This window comes from Vulpes lagopus, chromosome 6 (assembly GCF_018345385.1).
Source record: "Vulpes lagopus strain Blue_001 chromosome 6, ASM1834538v1, whole genome shotgun sequence".
In the NCBI taxonomy this organism is placed as follows: Eukaryota; Metazoa; Chordata; class Mammalia; order Carnivora; family Canidae; genus Vulpes; species Vulpes lagopus.
In genome coordinates this window covers 34,064,584-34,084,866 of record NC_054829.1, presented here as the reverse complement: position 1 = coordinate 34,084,866, position 20,283 = coordinate 34,064,584, and the positions used below count along the sequence as shown (strand labels likewise).

Genomic DNA, 20,283 nt, shown 5'->3' with positions numbered 1-20,283 from the left:
TATGCCTTTAACATGTTATTCTTCCAGTTCACATTTTTAAAGTCTGGGATAAACAGTTCTAGAGAGTAGAAAGATGATGTAGTGTCTCATATAGATGGTTACCTCAGTTTCAGCACTACTAATAATCATAGCAGTATCCATTTACGGAGTCCCAGTTCTGTGCTAAATGCTCTCCATACATTGTATCAGTCAATCCTTTTCCATTTCACAGATGAGAAAACTGAAGCTTAGAGAGGTACTAGGTGGGTAGGTTAATGATGAGGTATATCATAAGAAATACCAACCTTGTTAGGAGGCATTGTCTACAGAAGAAACTAGTTATTCTTTTGGTTCTGTCCATTTTTTCATAGGGATTTAATGACAGGGTTCAATTTTGTGCCATTACCAATAAGAACAAATGCTTGTCTCTGTTTCCTGTCTGATTATCAAATTAAAGTAAAATTATTTTTAATTTAAATTTAATTATTATATTAGTTAAATTACTTAAATTAAATTATTATTTAAACCTATAAATAGTGTAAAGAGCACTTAGCTATGGATTCTTCTGTTCTGTTCACTCACATTTTTATTCATTCAGCAAATGAGTGTCTTCTATGTGCCAGGCACTGTTCAAGATACTGGATGTAAGGCAATGAACAAAAGTGGCCAAGCTGGTGCCTTTATGAAACTTCTCTTCTAGGCCAGGGAGGCAGTCAACAAAAAAAGGAAAAAATCTATCTATACATTTATATATCTATCTAATTTTAATAAGAAGTGCTGTAGAGGAAAAGAAATAGGATAAGAGAAATGAAGTATGCCAGGAATTCATGGGGTAAGAGCAGGAAAGGTTTTTATATAAAGTTGTAAGGGAAACCCTCTGACGATGTGCCTGCCACTTGAGCTGACACCTGAAGTAAGTGAGGGATCGGGCTGTGTGTGTCTGGGGGAGAAGCATTCTGGGCAGAGAAAGCAACAAGTATGAAGGTCTTGAGGCCTCCCTAGTGCCTGGTGAGTAGAGAGTCAGTATGAGGAGAGAGGTTAGTAAACAGGAGAATAGGAGATGAGGTCAGATCACGTAGGGCCTTCCAGACCATTGTAAGTATACTTTAAGATATGCTGATTGAGATGGGAAGCCATTTGGCTAGATAGTGTCTTTTTACCTCCCCAGATCCACTGTACCCTTTTCCATCTGCTCTGCAGATGTTCCCCAAGAGGTGGACCTTCTTGGATAGGCTCCCTTGCCTTATGGCTTCTGGGTGTATTTGGCCATGGGGGATATTGATAGAGGAGATGAGAGAAAGAGAGAATGAGATGTTTACTCAGCATGTTTACTCCTTTCCTGACAGACTGGGTGGTCTGGAGGGTCTCTAGACTAGCTCACAACTCTTAGCAGGTGCCTTCCATTGTTGCTCTCTGGCACCCTGCCCACCCCTTCTCTTCACACTTTTCAGGCCTAGGAGGGGATCGAGTACTCTGTGTTGCCTGCCTTAGAGTACTGCACTCTCTTGTGTGGTTTCCCTACACCTGCCCACACTTCGGTAACTAGTTCCTTTATCAACTTCGCTCAGATCACCCACTTTGTGCCATCTGTTTCCTGCCACGAGTCAGACTAATGCATGATCTTAGAGTTTTGACCCAATCTGAGTAGCATTTTAACAGACCCATGTTGCTCACTATTGGGATTGTGAGGAGGGAAGGATGGGTGCAGGGGGACCAGTTAGGAGGCTGTTGCAATACTCTAGGTGATGGACAATGGCAACTTAGTTCAGGGCTGTGGTAGTAGAGGTAATGGGCAGTGGTCAGGTTCTGGGTATTTTAAAAGATTTCTACCTTGACAAGCTGTTTTGCTGATGGGTTGGTACATGGAGAATTTTTTACGGTGCTAGAAAGCAAGATGTTTCAGGCCAGTAGGTTAAAACTGGCACAGTTTCAGAGGTAGCCAGTTTGCCAAAAGCAGTGGTTTACAGAAGCATACTTCACTTGAAATGGCATGAGGTTGTTAGACAGCATTCAGTCAAGTGACAGTCAACTGTGAAGAGTATCTAGAAGGATTATCAGTCTCAGTTCCTGCCCTCAAAATTCGTTCCTCTTAGAAAAAAAGAATGTGCCTGAAGCAACCACGATCATTTACAAAAGCATGTAAGTAAGTGCTAAATTATGACTGCATTGCACAAGGGTTTGGGAGAGTAGAAGCAATATGTTGTGAGCTGAGGTGGTTAGGACAACTTCATGGAGAACGTTGGGTTGTAAAGGATGGAGTTGGGGGGCAGCCATTCCAGTCAGAGGAGATGTTCGGAAGCAAGACTCCACCTTATTCGGGTGGAGGAGGGGGCAGGTTGGCTGTGGGAGGAAATTAGTTCAGCTGGATGGGTGAAGCTAGTGGGGTTGGGGGTGGATGGTGGGGAGGGATGGAGACAGACTGAAGAGCTGACTCTTAAGTGTTAAGCATTGTGCCACTGCAGATCCTGACAGAGGGAACATCAGGGGTCCAGGAATGAATCCTGGATGCCTACTGTGGGCCTGTTTCAAGTTATAATCTCTGAAAGATTATTAAATGGAGGTGAAACAAGTCACTAAATATGATCAAGCTTACTAGTTTTTTGTGCTTCTGATAGAAGGGACCAGAGCTCTGTGTGGCTACCTGATCAACAGGCTAGCTATGGTGAATCCGTTTTGCTTTATTGAAATTTAGCATATATCATGTTGCTCAACTCTTAAGACAATTCCAAATATCAAATTTCCCCCAATGTCCCTATTTAAAAAGTCCCCCCAGTTTTTTCTAACTTGAAAATACATGTATTTTTTTTTTGAGGGCACCTTGGTGGCTGTCTGTTAGGTGTCTGCCTTCAGCTCAGGTTGTAATCTCGGGGTCCTGGAATCGAACCACTCATCGGGCTCCCTGCTCAGTGGGGAGTCAGCTTCTCCCTCTCTCTCTGTGCTCACTCACTCTCTCTCAAATAAATAAATAAAATAAAATAAAAAACATGTATTTTTAAGTACATAGGTAGGCAAATCAAATGTCTATTTACAAAATTTACATTTTAAATTTAGGTACATGTACCTGTTTAGAATCATGTACTTTGTAAAATCACACTAATTTAGAAATATCATTTTCTTCTTTATAAAAATTTTTTTTCCAAAATTATCACATACATCATTGACCTTAGTATTTTTATCATACTGGAGCCACATTTTGGGTCAACTAATATATTTTTCCAGACCACATTTTCGTTTTTTTGAGATAAATCCCTTTTGAATATGGGTAAGAATGTTTTATCCCAAGTTACAGGTGCCCAATTGTGTAACACGAGTATTCTTCTACAATGTGTCCAGTTGGTGTATATCTGTGATTACCACAACTTAACTGCTATTTACTTTTTTTTTTTTTAAACATTTTATTCATTTAGTCATGAGAGACACAGAGAGAGAGGTGGAGACACGGGCAAAGGGAGAAGCAGGCTCCATGCAGAGAGCCCGATGTGGGACTTGATTCTAGGTCTCCAGGATCACACCCTGAGCTGAAGGCAGATGTTCAACCACTAAGCCACCCAGGTGTCCCATCTATTTACTTTTTTTTTTTTCTATTTACTTTTTAAAATGATCTTTAAAAGAGTTTGCAACAGTGGCAACTTAAATGTAGAAGTGTGAGCTCATATCCTCAGGAGTAGTTGCTAAATCTCTGCTTAATTTGTCATCTTTCCTTGATACCATCAGCTTACCTCTATAAGTAGCCAAAATAAGACATTGACTGAGGTTGTTTTTGGCGGATTCTGTCAACCCCAATTGGTATTTTGTATTTAAAATAAAGGATTGAAAGAATTCCCTGTAAAAGAGGTACATAGTAAGGGTTGCTTATGAAGTGATTTGTTTTTCCTGAGGGTTTTTTTTTTTTTTTTGGGTGGTGGTGGAAATCCTTGCCTTACATTTGATCTACTAATGATTCTTTTACTGGATTTTCAGCATTAGCATGAGTCTCAGGCAGCAAATCCACTTTCTGGAAGGTTCCTCCTCTGGGAGAGTTGGAGAGATACAGGAAGAAGGGACATGATAGTTTATAATATGAAAGTTGCCACATCAATAGACTGGCTTTTTTTTTTTTTCCTTTAAAGATTTATTTATTTATTCATGGGAGTCACATAGAGAGAGTCAGAGACACAGGCAAAGGGAGAAGCAGGCTCCTCACAGAGAGCCCTATGTGGGACCAGATCCTGGACCCCCGGATCATGCCCTGAGCCAAAGGCAGACGCTTAACCGCTGAGCCATCTAGGTGTCCCTAGACTAGCTTTAGATAGAAGCTGTGGAAGAGAAAGTACCAAATACATTAGTTGGTTTTTATCAGTCATCCATGGATGGAAATTATTCTGTGCTTCTGTCTGGCCTTACTCTGTTTGGCATTATTTTGGGGTTCCTGACAACTAAGTTCTTCCAAACTAAATTCTTTAGGACACAAAACAGGCGTGTAGACATTTATAGCTTCTGGGACCATAGTTCTTAAGTATAAAAGAAGCAGATGTGCTAGAAGGTAAGCACTTAATTCTTTGGATTTTAAGGATCCATTCTATGATTATAAATTTATTATTTTTCTTTTAGTTAAGCCTTTACCTCATTTGCACATCAACAGAAATAGTATTGAGGAAATGGAAACATGGACACCAGCAGGAACCAAAGAACTAGGGGCCCAGGAAAAAGATTGAACCAGCAGACCTTAAAGAAGGGGAACTGTTGACTGATTCCAAACAAATGGAGAATTGCAGCTGCCACATGTAGTTCCCAGCGTGGAATATGAAGACAGAACGGAGGGCTGGGGTTTAGGAGTTATTGCAGGTTGGCTAATAGAAGGCCCTGTATGTGCCGCCAGCAATTTCCAGTCTGGATTAAATCAGCAGACTCCGTTACTGGGGACTGTGGACTGGGAATGTGGAATTGCAGATTGAATTTAGGCTAAAGACTGGGGCTAGACCGACTAATAACCCCAGACTGGAAAGCTAGTCAGAAGGGGAGCTCCACCACACAGGACCTCACGAGCAGCCCTCAGAAGTGGCAAGAAAGACCATGAACTCAAAAGGGTTTGCAAGGTACCACACCTGTTTCTTGTTATCTCCAGATGCCACCACAAGTTTGCTTTGGATCCTGATGCTCCACCTAATCTGTTAAAAACCAAAATTCAGGGGATTCCTGGGTGGCTCAGCGGTTTAGTGCCTGCCTTTGGTCCAGGGTGTGATCCTGGAGTCCCGGGATCAAGTCCCACATTGGGCTCCCTGCATGGAGCCTGCTTCTCCCTCTGCCTGTGTCTCTGCCTCTCTCTCTCAGTCTGTGTCTCTCATGAATAAATAAATAAAATATTTTTTAAAAATAAAAATAAATAAAAACCAAAATTCAACTGAATAAATTTGAAGATTTAATTGGTTTTATTAAACAATTCATTAATTGGGCAGCATTCCATCTGGCAAGTAGAAAGGAGCATCAAAGGGCTACAGAAAGGCAAAAGTTTTCAAAGGCACTCAGAAAAAAAGGTTTATTGTGGGTGAGGTCACTTTTCCCATGGTCACATCCATCGAGAGGGCCCATGTGACAGGGTTACCTTATTGGCACTGACCAGAAAATTCTTGACTGGTTAGGGTTACGTTTCTGGGGGAGATTGAAAGTGCAGTTAGGTTAGGTATTGAGCCCCAGCTTGGTGACCTAGCATAAGTTACTTTATTTTGGGCCTGTGGTTTTCTTTTTAACACTGTTATTGATTTTTTAAATCCCTTCTCCTCTTGATGGACAACTGAGCTATTTCTAGATTTTGGATATTAACTGCTATAAATGTTACATTCCTGTAGAAGTCTTTTTATGAGCATATGTTTTCATTTCTGTTGAGGAAGAACCTAAAAGTGGAATTGTTGGATCATAGGGTGGGTGTATGCTGAGTTTTATAAGAAACTGCTTTCCTTTTCCAGAGTGGTTGTATATTTTATACCCTTACTTGCATTGTATAATAAGAGTTCTGGTTGCTCTACATCCTCACCAACATTTGGTGTTGTTGGTTTTTTCAACTTTAGTCACTCTGCCGGTAGTTGTGGGTGGTATTGTTAAGGAAAAGGTTATTTGTGACACTTGTTTTAAAGGAAGTCTCTATTCAGGACTTTATTACTACAATGACGTTTGCAGTAGGGGAGAAAGATTGGGCTCAACTCTGAATATGACAAAGGGAAAGGAGAATTTATAGCCAAGGAGCAAGGTAGGGGGATTGGTGGATAGAAACTTACTAAGATGAATGGTCAGGGGAAAGGAGGAATTCTGGCTAAACCAATTAGCAGGCTTCCTTCTAAAGGAGGCCAGGGTGATCAGATATCACCAGGGGATGGTGGAGGATCCTCAGTCAGATACTGAGGATGATCAGATATTAAGGATGGGGAATTCTGACTAACCCAATTTCGTAGGATTCTTGCTAAAACTGGGTAATGCAAACATGGCCATAGAAGTACAAAAGTCAAGGCCTGGTTGGGATATGAATGCATTGTCTGTGTGTCTGCATGTATTTTGATTTTTCAGAAATCTTTCTTATGTCTACATACAGTAGTCATGGTGAAATTTGGGTATTAAGTGTTTTGTTTTGATTTGATTCTTAATAATTCCCTCTAACGTTTTATTATAAAAAATATCAAATATACAGAACAATTGACAGCATCTGTTTACCTCCCACCTAATCTTTGTCTTTCATATAAACTGTTAAAGGATAAATTTTTTTTAAAATTTATGTATTTATTCATGAGAGACAGAGAGAGAGAGAGAGAGAGAGGCAGAGACACAGGCAGAGGGAGAAGCAGACCCCATGCAGGGAGCCCGACATGATCCTGGGTCTCCTGGATCATGCCCTGGGGTGAAGGTGGCGCTAAACCGCTGAGCCACCCAGGCTGCCCCATGTTAAAGGATAAATTTTAAAAGAGGATAAAATCAAGACTCATACAAATATAAAATGACCACATCAAAGATTTTATTTAACTCATGGAACCAATAAGATAAGATAACTAGTTCAGAAGAGAACTCAAAGTGGCACACACATCCACAGTCAGGTAAGGAATGCTGAGGTGAATTTACAAATGCACGCAAAACTGGTCACTATACATATGGTGATCATTGATTTGCATTTTACCAGGTACCATATTCATATCTATGGGCAGTAATTATTTGCATTACTATAATTTTCTACAGATTAACTTCTACATCTGCAGAGTGTGAAACAGCCTAGTCAAGGACAAAGGAGGAGATAAGGCAATGGATCATCTAGCCAGGACATTATTTTTTTTCTCTGTGTGTGTGTTTGTGTATATATACATGTGTACACACATGTATATACATATGACAAATATTTTTTCTGAACCTTTAATAATAATAAAGCATGCATCTCTAAAGGGTAACATTCTCCCACATAAAGACAATAATATCACACCTAAGAAAATAAAAAAAATAATTCTATAACATTATCTAATATCCCATTTAAAATTTTTAAATTTCCCCAATTGTCCCAAGATTCTTTCTCTCTTTCTGTGTGTGTGTGTGTGTGTGTGTCTGTGTGTACTTTGAACTAGTCCAAGTTACTTTTTTTCCAGGCTATTTAAGAATTTTGAAGAACAGGGTGCCTGGGTGGCTCAGTTAAGTGTCTGCCTTTGGCTTGGGTTATGATCCTAGTGTTCTGGCATTATGCATCATGTCGGCTCCCTGCCTAGCAGGGAATCTGCTTCTCCCTCTTCCTCTGCCCCTCCCCACTGCCCATTCTTTCTCTCTCTCCCTAATAAATAAATAAAATCTTAAAAAAAAAAAAAAGAATTTTGAAGAGCTAATCCCTTGGGACTAAATCTGGTGATTAGTCCTGGTGGCCTTTTGTATAACATTTCATATAGCAATGTTTCTGAAACAGATAAGATACTTTAGGCTGTCATCCTCCTCCCAAAAGGGTCCTATCACTTTCATTAACATGGTCATGAACCATGTGCCCTATATCCAAGGTAAATGAACCTATGGGCCCTTCACTATTTATGTAAAAGAAAGTTATCTGTTGTTATGGGGCTGTTAATCAGCCTTTGTATTGTATCCCATTGGTGACTGCCTTGCCTATTGAGGTTCTCATGCTGAAAGGAAAGATTGACTAGAATATAATAATCTGTTCCTTTGGGATGGAAAGGAAGCCTGGAAATCCAAGATAAAATGAGAGCTCAGGGAAAGTGGTCATGGTTTAGCATCTCTTTGTAGTATTGAAGCTGATTTTTTAAAAAAATTCTGATTTGAAAGCTATATAGTGTTCAGAGTTTTTATGACTGAGGTAACTTTGTTTTTTTAATACTTAATGTCAGTTTGCCTATATTTAAAGTGAGAATTTTGATAAATTTTTAAAAAGAAATTGTTATAGATCTTGCCTATAGATATCAAGCAGTTGTTATGACTACTTCCCTTAACTCTATCCCAAAGGTTAAATTTCTAAATCTGCTAATGTGTTAGAGGTCCCCAAGAGCACCCCTAGTTGATTTACTACAGGGATTCAGAGAACTCAGCATATAGCTGTACTCATGGTTATGATTTATTACCGCAAGAGGCTACAAAGCAAAATCAGCAAGTGGAAGGCTCACAGCGTGGTCTGGAGGAAACCAGACACAAGATTCCAAGACTCTTCTCCCAGTGGAGAAGTGTTCTCCCAGTGGAGAACATGCAAAGTGTTGTCTACCAGAGAAGCTTATTAGAGACTTGGTCATCATGGTTTTTACTGGAGGTTAGTTACATATGCACTTTCTGCCTAGCACTTCTCAAAATTCCATACTCTGAGAAAAAAGTAGCTGTTCAGCATAAACAAGGTTGTTTATAGTTGTGGCACAGTGAGCCACTCATCAGTTCTTGGAATGGTGGGGACCCTCCCCAAATTCTGATTTCTAGATACCAGCCAGGGGTCAGCCATTCAAGCTAGCCTTTCTAAGGATAGCAGTCTCACACCTGCTTTGGTAACTCCTTTGTATACAACTAACTTTTTTCCATTCCTTCTGCTACACAAATTGGAGCAAAGAATGCTTGCGTCTTCTCAGTAACAAATTTACTCAGATTTTATATAACACTTGGCAGGCTATATGGGGAGAAGGGAAGGCGAAAAAGGAAGTTGCATGTTTTGGAGATTACTTTGATTCTTTTTTTCCCCAGACGAGTTCTTCTTAATTTTTATCTTAATCCATTATTATTTGTCAAAAAATTGCAGGTTTATTGGCAAGTATTAGTTTTAAAGTTGTACTCTAGAAACCATACTGTGTGCTCTAAGGTGATCTTTTTCTAAATATACCAGTTCCTAAAGACAACATACATAATGAGAGTAATTTTTTTTTTTTAAAGATTCACTGATCCATTTTGAAAGAGAGTATGAACCAGGGGAGGGGCAGAGGGAAAAAGTCTCAAGCAGATACCTTGCTGAGTGGGGAGCCCGACATGGGCTAGATCCCATGACCCCAAGATCATGACCTGAGCTGAAACCAAGAGTCAGTTGCTCAACCAACTGAACCACCCAGGCATCCCATAGAATGGAAGTAAATTTTTGTAAATCATATATCTGATAATGGACTTGTATCTAGAATATATATGAAATTATTAAAATTTAGCAATAAAAAGACAATCCAATTTAAAAAAAAGGAACAAAGTATCTGAATAGACATTTCTCTAAAGAAAATATACAAATGGCCAGTAAGCCCATAGAAAATGCTTAACATCATTAACCATCAGGGAATTGCAGTCAAAACCACAGTGAAATATTGCTTCACACCCATGAGGTTGGACGTAATTACAACCACAGAGAGTAGCAAGTGTTGGTGAGGATGTAAAGAAATTAGAATGCTCATACATTGCTGGTGAGAATGTAAAATGCTATGATTGCTTTGGGAAATAGTCGGATAGTCCCTCAAAGAGTTAAACATAGGGTTACCATATGATCCAGCAGTTCCACTCCTACATATATACCTATACCTAAGTAGAAAGGAAAACATATATCCATCTAAAAACTTATACAAGAATGTTCATAGCACACTTGATGGATGAGCACTGGGTATTATACTGTATGTTGGCAAATCGAACTTAAGTAAAAACAAATGAAAAAAAAAAAAAGAATGTTCATAGCAACTTTATTCATAATAGCCCCAAAATGGGAACAACCCAAATGCCCATCAACTGATGAATAATAGATTAAAAAATGTGATGTGTCCATAAAATGAAATATTACTTGGCAATAAAAAGAAATGAAGTGGGGTGCCTGGGTGGCTCAGTCAGGTAAGCATCTGCCTTTGCTCAGGTCATGATCTCAGCGCCCTAGGATCAAGTCCTACATCAGGGGCAGCCCGGGTGGCTCAGCGGTTTGGCGACTGCCTTCCGCCCAGGGTGTGATCCTGGAGACCCAGGATCGAGTCCTACATCGGGCTCCCTGCGTGGAGCCTGCTTCTCCCTCTGCCTGTGTCTGTGCCCCTCTCTCTCTCTCTCTCTCTCTCTCATGAATAAATAAAGAAAATCTTAAAAAAAAAAAGTCCTACATTAGGCTTCCTGATCAGCGAGGTGTCTGCTTCTCCCTCTCCCATTGCCCCTGCTTGTGTTCTATCTCCCCTCTCAAATAAATAAACAAAATCGTAAAAAAAAAGAAGTGATAGTGTATATACACAACATGGAAAAAACTTGAAAACATTATGCCAAGTGAAAGAAGATAGTCATAAAGGACTGTATGTCGTGATTACATTTATATAAAATATCCAGGTTTAGGCAAATCTATAAAGATAGAAAGTCAGTGAGTAGTTGACAGGGGCTAAGAGGATGGAGAGTTGGGCATGACTGCTAAGGGGTGCAGGATTTCTTTTGGGGGCAGTAAAAATGTTCTGAATATTGATTGTGGTGATGGATGCATAACTCTGTACTAAAAGCCATTAAATCATACACTTTAAATGGATGTATTAGGGACGCCTGGGTGGCTCAGCGGTTGAGTGTCTGTCTTCGGCCTAGGGTATGATCCTGGGGTCACAGGATCAAGTCCCACATCGGGCTCCCTGCATGGAGCCTGTTTCTCTCTCTGCCTATGTCTCTGCCTCTCCCTCTGTGTCTCTCATGGATAAATAAATAGAATCTTAAAAAAAAAAAAAAGGATGTATTGAATGGTGTGTGCATGATATCTCAATGAAGTTCTTAGAAAAATATACCAGTTCTTTAGATAAAGAGAATTGTTATTTGTCCATTTTTATGAACAGCTGACCCATAACACTTAGGTGTTTTTTAGAATTCATAACTTAGATTTTCAATGAGTCTATTACTAACTGCATTAGAATATTGCTTGTTCATTCTGCAGAAAAGTGATTAAGAAATATGAAGAGAAATGATACTGTGTTGGGAATATTTTAAGCACTTTCTGCTTTATGTCTGTTAGGTATCCTACTTTAGTGGCAAAACTCCATTTTCTTTACCTAGAACTTGGCTGCTTATGTTGTCTGACGGGGAGCTTGAAGGTGGGTGTCCTCATGAAGGAGTTATTTTCTGGACCCTTTTCTCTCTAAGGATCTCGGTGTCAGAATTCTAAGGAGGTGATGGGCTCATCTATTAGCCTTGGAATATTATTAAGTCATGTGGATTTGAATCGATTTGTATTTGGGGAAAGGAAGTGAATTTTCCTCCCACTTGGTTTCGTTCCATTCAGAATTCGTCAATTCCCTTAACTCTTTAGTATATTATAGGCAAATCTTTATTGCGTGATCTCATTGACGTATGTTTCTTAAAGATTTTTCTGTCCCTTTCAGCATGCAGCTAAGAAAGGCGTCACTGAGAAATGCAGTCTGTGTTCCATTTAGGCTGGTGGTTTATGTTAGTCTTGAGAGTCTGGAAAGGAAAAGAATTATGAAGAATTGGGACAACTTCCGTATTCCTCCTGAGTCAGATCCTTACAGTGACTTCAGTCTGTTTTTTGAAGTATTATGAATTCTTAGCCAGATTATCTCTCAAATTCATGTTCAGAGGCAAATACCAAAGTATATCCTGAAACTGAGTGTAATTGAATTTTAGATTGGCTGCCATTTTAGATGATTCACATCATGGCTTCTCTCATCATCACAAATAATTCTTGCACACGTGTCAAGGGCCTAGATGTTCTAGTTCAGTAGGTGATTCAGAAATAGAGAATACATTTGAAATTCCCAGAGAGGACATCATTATGTATCTTGAAATCTCAACAAGGATATGCCTCACTACAAAGAACAGGGATGCCAGTGAAGGAGAAACCCTGTATCCTGTTAACTAACCCACTTCTACATTGCTGTATCCTTTCTTTTTAGAAGCTGAACTGTATGACCACGTGGTAGGTCTTCAGAGAAAACAGGTGATCTGGATTTTTTTGTGATCTGACTCTCTGAGATCCTTCATGTTATGGGACTGTGGAGTCTTGTGTGTGACAAAGGATCAATGACCAAATAGATGTGCTATTTCTTTGATGTTTCAATAACTGATGTTCTTGTAAATCCCTTAAGGACTTTTAATACCATTCAGTCCGTATTTAAATGTTTCAGTCTGACAATAGGAAGTACGATCCTTAGCAGGAATTAATTGTGTATTTATGAATGGCCAGTTAAGTGAACACCTAAACAACTTCATAGAGCAGGCAAGAATGACTCTCTCAAGCAGAATGCCTCGCCTGTTCCCCAAATAACTCCCCAGTGTACCAAACCCTGGAACCGCCAGTAGTTTAGATATGTGGATGGTTTACTGGAGAAGTCATTTATAATGCCATCATGGTTCTCTCTGTTTCATTTGTCTTGAGCCTGTCATCCTGCAGAGCCCCTGAATCCGGTCTCACAGTCCCATGAAGTACAAAACCACACCAAGCAACTGTAGCCAATGAGCATTTGTGGTGACAGGAAGAATAAGTTGACAGGGGACTCATCTGTATTTGTTTTCTCTCTCCCATCTCCTACATTCTTACCAGGCAAAAGTAGAAGAAAAGATCCAAGACGTCTTCAGTTCTTACAAGTTCAACCACCTTGTTCCAAGGTAAGCTGTGGTTAGGCGTTGGAGGGGGTCTAGGAGACACCACCTCCCGTGCCAGCCTTTTCTTTGTTCCTCCTTGAGCCTCTTCAGCCTCAGGGGATAAGTCTGGCTGTGAGATGGGTTTCTTGACCTGGTGGCTGCCTGGTAAGCTCACGAGCCCAACTCTTTCCTCTATTGGAAAGCTGTTTGGAGGAGGTGCTCTTCTCGAACTGAACCATCGAGTGTTACATGGGGATACTCTTCAAGGCCTGAACTCTGAAGTCTGAGGATGGGGAGAGGACATTTATGTTTCAGTAACCTGCTGCTCTGGTGTTCAGATTAGAATTCTCAAGGTTTTCTTGTCATAGTACACTTTGAAACAGTTGTAGAGTCCAGGGGGTGGCAAAGGATGGATTCTTTTGATGTATATTATGATTTGACTGGGAAGATGGGACGAGTTTGAGCTTCTCCCAGCCCGGCTCTTATTGGTAATTATGGAGCCACTCCCAAGGATGAAGTTTCCAGGGAGAAAATACAGTGCCTTTTGTTTTTCTTGGCACTTAGCAAGTTGAAGTTTTCTAAGCAATTCAATGTCAGGAATTCCAAAAAGGGGATTATAAGCAGAAACTTATTACTTAGGTTGAACCTTTGTTTTTTCTTGTTGCTAGTTTATATCACGCTAGGATTTCATGAGGTTCTTTCATCCCTGTTAGCATGTCTCTCCCAGTGCCAAGCTGTTTCTCCAGAATCATCCTGTGTCATATTCCAGTCATCAGAACGGATTAGGAATCTGAAACTGTGTGTGATCATGGTTTTCTCTCAGTGATATAGCACTCTGCCTTGACCACCTCTGAACAAAGGGCAGTAGGGCTGCTGGCTGACTCACTCTGGCTGGGAAGCAGGGGGCCTGAGCCATGGGCACCCTGCTTCAGAGACCAAATGGAATAACTCCAGGCTGGTCAGGCTGTGGGTACTTTGACTTACTGGAACGTCATGCATGGTTCTAGCCTGAGTTTACTTTGTGTCTTTTTTACCACCATCATATTTTGCCACTATTTCCTTAACAAAGAAATTTTCTTCTGAAAATTCTGATTAGCCAAGGCAGAAAACAATTGGAAAAAGGGAAAGGGAGGCAGGAAGGTCATCTTCATTTTTCTTTCCTGGGGAAGGAAAGAGGGAAAATATCAACTAACTAGAGGATTCTTGCCCCAGACTGCTGAACTGAATCTCTGTATTAATTTAAAGCTTAGTCCTCAATAAATGAACTATTGCTCATCAGGAGCCACAGCTGGAGATTAGGAAATGAAGCTATTTGTTTCAACAGCTTGAGGCTGAAACTAACATAGCACTGTATGTCACCACTACTTAAATAACATTTTTACGAAGTAGGTTTTTAAAAATATTTATTTATTTCCTTCCAAGTTTTTATTTGAACATAGTTCTTATCTTAGAATAATCTCCAAGATATATTAAGTGGGAAAAAATAAAGAGATATGTGTAAATATGTGTAGTCATCTGATATTTATGCTAAAGTTAAAGCAGAGTGTTTTTGCAAATAAGTGAAGCAACAACTGAGGGGGGCAGGTGGACACCAACTGTGCCCGGTAAAGGTGAGGCTTCTCCAGAGGTGGCAGGACTTGGTAGTGGTGAGGGGTGTGATTGCTTTAGGAGGGGCTTTGTGTCTAGCAGATGCATCCCCAGTGACTCACCTGATTGGGCTCTGAGTCACCATCTGCTGTCTGAGGCTCTGTGGACACTTGTTCCCTATGTTTCCAAAGGGATCTTTGATCATTTGACATTCCTTCTCACCCATCATCAGAATAGACCCTTGGACTTTTCTTTTATTCTTACTGAAATGTGAGGGAGAATGGGAGGTTATATAGTTTGGGAGGGAGAAGTGGAATTTTGGGAGTAGTGGTAGAGGACAATAAAATAATTAAATCCCCTGAATTCATTGGTCTAAGGTCAGGTGTGGGTAGAAAACAAAAATGTTCCACTTGGGTTTGGATCCTTCTGGAAGTGGCATCTATCAGGGCTCTGGGTTTGTTTCAGGAACTTGACATTTCCCATTTTATCATTGTTGCCTATGAAAATGAGTGTTTTGAAGAATGCTAATAAGCATCTCATTGTATCACAACATGCTAATTAGTATTAGAGATATTACACATTTTAGCAGAATGGCTAAGTGAATGGCTAATATAGATCAACATATGAATATAAGGCCCAAGCCAAACATCACCATCATAGAACGGACTCCGATGATAGAAGAATAAACCTGAAAATTTAGGAATATTTTAAATTATTATCACAATTTAAGTATTTAACATTTTAGAAGTCAAATTTTAAAAGTCTGACATAATGGAGCAACAAACCTTCATTTTTAGCTAAAGTGGATATCCAGATGTTAGCAATAAATCTAAACGACATGGTATGTTTGATTTTGAGATTATGATACAGTGTGATAGTATCGCATACACGCCTAGGACCATTGACCACACACAGGTCTGGGGATGCCAGGAATGATGCTGAGGGAGGCATTTGCCTGTTGAAACTGCCAGTGCCAGGGCTAATTACCAGATTTAGCTGAAATTCAAGGCTGAAGCTGAATGTCTGTACCTTCTACAATTATTCCCCATTCCAGAAATGGTTTCCCTCTCTAAGACCATGAAACCTGCATCCTATCCTGGAGTGGGATAGTCCCTCCTAAGGAGCTTTTTGGCCATGCTTTTAACAATCTTGTCAGTAGCTTGCTTTCCCATGAGAGTTAATTTTTCCTTCCCTGTGGTTATTCTCACTGTTCCACACACTTAGGAATTTACCCATTCCATTTATTACATTAGCTTTAGTAAGAAATCCGAGATGCATAAACTAAACATTCTCTCTCTCTCCCTTTCTCTCTCTCTTTCTCTCTCACACACACACACATACTCACATGTCATTTTCCTCTTGGGATGCAGGGTGATCAAGGCTGACCCAGGCCTTGTGCCTACTGGGTTCTTAGTTTCAAGGAGGAGGTAGTTATTAAACAAAGGCAAATACATGGTTACCACTGGGATAAATGTCAAGGAAGCGAATGGGATGCTCTGAGAGAATAACAGGGAGGATGTAATTTAGGTTGGGAAATCAGGGAATGTGTCTTAGTCTATTCTGGCGGCTACAACGAATTACCATCCACTTGAGCACTGACACCTTGCATTCCCTGCTCCACTGCCCCACAGAGCCTGTTTGTTCTGCTTTACCTAATGGCATGGCTTTTAGGGCTGAATTGTTCAGGAAGAAAAGGGAAAGAACTCTAGCTTTTCTATTTTAACTCCTTACACAGAAAATATTTTTGGACAGAAGCGAATTGAGAATAAGAGAATAGTAAGGGTATTAGTTTGTTAGGGCACTACAACAAAATATCACAGACTAGGTGGCTTAAGCAAAAGAAATTTATTTCCTCACAGTATTGGAGGCTGGAAGTTCAAGATCAAGATGGCAGCAGGGTCAGTTTCTCCTGAGGTCTCTCTCCTTGGCTTGCAAATAGCTGCCTCTTCATTGTGTCCTCACATGGCCTTTCCTGTATGTACTCCTCCCTGGTGTCTCTTCCTTTTCTTATAAGGTCACCAGATCTTATTTAACCTTAAATACCTTTTAAAGACTGTCTCCAAAAATAAAAAAAAAATAATGAAAAAAAAAAAAAAAAAGACTCTTGTCTCCAAATACAGTCACACTGGGGGTTAGGGATTGAAGGTATGAATTTTGGGTGACACAAAATGATATGATTCAGTCCATATCAATAAGATTCTCAGTACCCTTTCTGGCCAAAAGACTCTGGATATATGTCCCTTCAATTTAAAAGAATCATAAGCCTCAGAGGAGAAGTTAAAGTTCAGTCAGCATAAAAGCCCTTGAAGCTCTACATAAACAAAGAAACCTTTTACAAGATTTTAGAATAACCCATGCACAGCAGCATTAGCGTGTGTGTGTGTTTATGATTAAGTGGGCAAAAATGAAAGAATAGTTTCCTTTGTGGAGATGGTCTCTGCAGAGAGTTCCTCTTCTCCTGCTTGTGACTAGTCTTCAGGCAACACTAGTTAGAGGAATTCATCAGTTTCCTGCCAGCAGGGCTGCTAGGGCTTGGCTGTGAGTGAGGCTCAGCTGGGAGGGCGCTGTGGGGAGCCTACCATATGGACCAACCCGGAGCTGCATCAGAGGTGGCGGAGGCCACCTCAGGTTAGGTGTTTCTGGGCAGAGGCAGCAGGGATCTTTTAAACGCCCAAGGCAGAAAAGCATTTGCTTCTGAGCTCTTTTACTTTGTACTGACTAAAAAGCCCCTTGCTTGTTCAGAGAGAGGAGTCCTGAGATTAGGAAAAGGTTTCTTCTCTGGGTTTCTTGCTTCTATTTTCCCAGCTAGAGGAAGGGTTTGCTTAGGTGCGTAATTGGGCCCTCTCAGAATTCTCAGTCCCATAGGAAGGGTCAGCCTGCGGCAGGCGGCTCTCCTCAGTGTGGAGGGCATGAGCATGCCTGAGGGCTGGTGGAGTAGACCCCTGAGCCAGTCTAGTCACCCCTCTCCTTGCCCTCCTGGAGTGAACCTGAGCTCCCCTGGAGGTTTGCCATTCATTTAAATTGAAGGGACATGTATCCAGGGAGAACAGTCTTGTCAGGCCTTCAGAAACTGGCCTTGTGTTTTTCTTTTATTCTTTCTTCTGTTCATGTGACTAATAGATGTTGAGAGCCTGCTCTGTGTGGGGCACAGATGTCAAGGCTATAGGCATGAGCTCTCCTCAGAGGGACAGGGCAGCGGAGTAGAGAGGCAGACTGACCAGCTCGTTGCAATAAGTGCACCCCTTGTCTTACCTGGTCTCTTTTGCTCGCATTGTACTTAGGATCACAAAACCTTATTTACACCCTTACCTGCCTTTCCTTTTTTTTTTTTTACTCACATTTCCAAATGAGGTGACTTGGTGTTCTCTTTTGTTTTCCCTTCTTTGCTCTATGGCTTAGCATCTCAAAGTATTTGGTGTATTCAAATTCCTTTGATGACTGTTTCTTTGATGGAAAAGAATTGACCTATGAAAACGCACACTGTGAATGGGTCCTGTACGAGTTAGAAGTCAGGACATCTGCCTCCAGATTCTGTACTTGTCCTCACCTGGCTTGGGTTTCTCAGCCTGTCCTCTTTGATGGTCTCATGGACCCTCCTGGTTCTCCTTGTCTGCACTCGTGTCCTGGCCACTCTCTGCTTCTCAGCCTGTGCCAGCATGGTTTATGGGCTATTTGTCACCAGTTCCCTGGTCTCATTCGCTTTTCTGCTCTTCCCATCCTCCCAGTCCTTACCATGGCATCCCTAACCCTGCTTCTGCCCAGGGTCCAGTAAGATTTCCAAGAAGAAGTCACGTGACATTGCCTGCTGAGTGGCTTCAGCAGAAGTTATATTACAAGCTTTATCTGGGCCTTCACTACTGCTGTCTCCCCTTACTCATCTCTTGTAGACTCCCTAACACACTCACCCCAGTGACCAGTCTTCTCCCCTAACTCCTGAGAAACTCCAAGCAGTCTCACATGAGTTTTCTTCTTCCCCACCTCCAAGTCCTGTGTTTGTCTAACTTCATACTTCCTTTCATTATTTCAATCTTTGAGAATGGAGCATCCATCCTTATTGCCAGACTCATCCCCCCTACTGAACTTTCTACCCCAACCCTCCTGCCTCTTCTTTGAGGACCATCTTTGGTGGATTTCCTCTGGGATCTTGCATTTTCAGCATCTTTGCTCTCAAACATTTTTTTAACCTCTCCTCTGGCTGAACTACCTGCCTCCCCCTACTCCCATCCCCAGTCCCTCCTCAAGCTGCCAGTCTGTTGTCTTTCTTCCCTCACATACCTCACAGACATTCTTAGATTGTGGGTTTGGTTTCCTGCCATTAGTCTTATCCACACCCCAATCTATTCAGCATGCTGCAGCTCTTGGAATCTAGAAAATGCAGATCTGTCCATGTCTTTCCTATGCCTAAAATACTTCAGTGACTCCCTTAAAATTTTTTTTTTACTTCCCCCCCCTTTTTTTTTTTTGGTAACAGCTTTGAGATACAATTCGGATATCATACAATTCACCCATTTAAGTGTACAATACAGTGGTTTTTAGTACATGGACAGAGTTATGCAGCCATCACCACAGTTAATTTTAGAGCTTTTTCGTTACTGCACAGGGAAACCCTGTCCCCTTTAGCCATCACCCTCCCATTCCTCCATTCCTGCCCAGCCCCTGGCACCAGCTTCAGCTACTCTGTCTCTGTGGGCTTGTTTGCCTCTTCCAGACATTTCATATAAGTGGAATCATACAATACGTGGTCTTTCTGTGACAGCTTCTTTTACTGAGCGTAGACTTTCCAAGGGTCATCTGATGTTGGTAGCACAGTGCTCCTGATGCATTTACAAGTGCTGTATGATCTGATGCCTCTGTACCTCTGCAGTCTGATTTCTCACGGCTCTCTACCTTGTGCTTCTGTTCTGGCTGAACTCAACCTACACAAACATGCAGTGTTGCTTCCTGCCCAAAACACCTGCCCCATCCCCTTCTTTCTGGTTGGCTAACTCATGTCCTTTGGGTCTCCTCCATCCCTTGATGCAATGCTGTGCCCTTTGGGTAGTTTGTTCTGGTCCTCCATGCCTTTGTGTGTGCTGCCGGAGCCCACTACACTTTTCTCTCTGCTGAGGCCATACCTGCCATTAACTTGTCTGTGTCCATGTCTGGGCTGTAGCTCTAGGGAGCAGAGTCAGCATTCACTCCACTGGGGGCACTCAGCCTGCACAGAGTAGGCACTCAAAGTACTGACCCTTGGATCTCTTTGAAAGAGAAATTATGTCTGGCCTTCTCTTCTTCTCCTTTATCATCTGGAATGCGCCCTTACTGCTCCCTGAACTCTCTTGAAGGTCACCAGCCACTTTGTCATTTGTTCTCTTTTTGTCTTGTTATAGCGTTTAAGACTGTAAATACCTCCATGGAGTTCTCTTCTATTGTGCTTGTCACACAACATTGCCTTTGTCGTCCTCCTACTTCTACGACTTTCTTTAATTCTCTCCTCTAAGCCCTTAAGGATGGGTCTTCCCCCAGTTCAGCATTCAGACTTTTCTCTCTGCTTTGTCCTCTATTCCTGCAGCTTCATCTGTCACCTGTGTGCTGATAAATGACTCGTAGTCTTTCTGTGTCACTTGGAGCCCTCTCCTGAGTCTGACATGTGTTTTCAACATTGCAACTGACATCCTCACCAAATACACTTCCCTGCCATACAGCCCACCTGCCCATGGGTCACCATGCTGATTTGAG

General features: G+C 41.3%; 1 protein-coding gene across 1 annotated transcript in view; it reads left to right on the top strand.

The window, feature by feature from the left end:
* Positions 1 to 20,283, top strand: part of LOC121492883 (protein farnesyltransferase subunit beta) — a 66,127-nt gene that overhangs the window by 2,374 nt on the left and 43,470 nt on the right. The window contains exon 2 of the mRNA XM_041758133.1: positions 12,938 to 13,002. Within this exon, the coding sequence (XP_041614067.1) occupies positions 12,938 to 13,002 (65 nt within the window). The remainder of the gene's footprint in view (positions 1 to 12,937; positions 13,003 to 20,283) is intronic.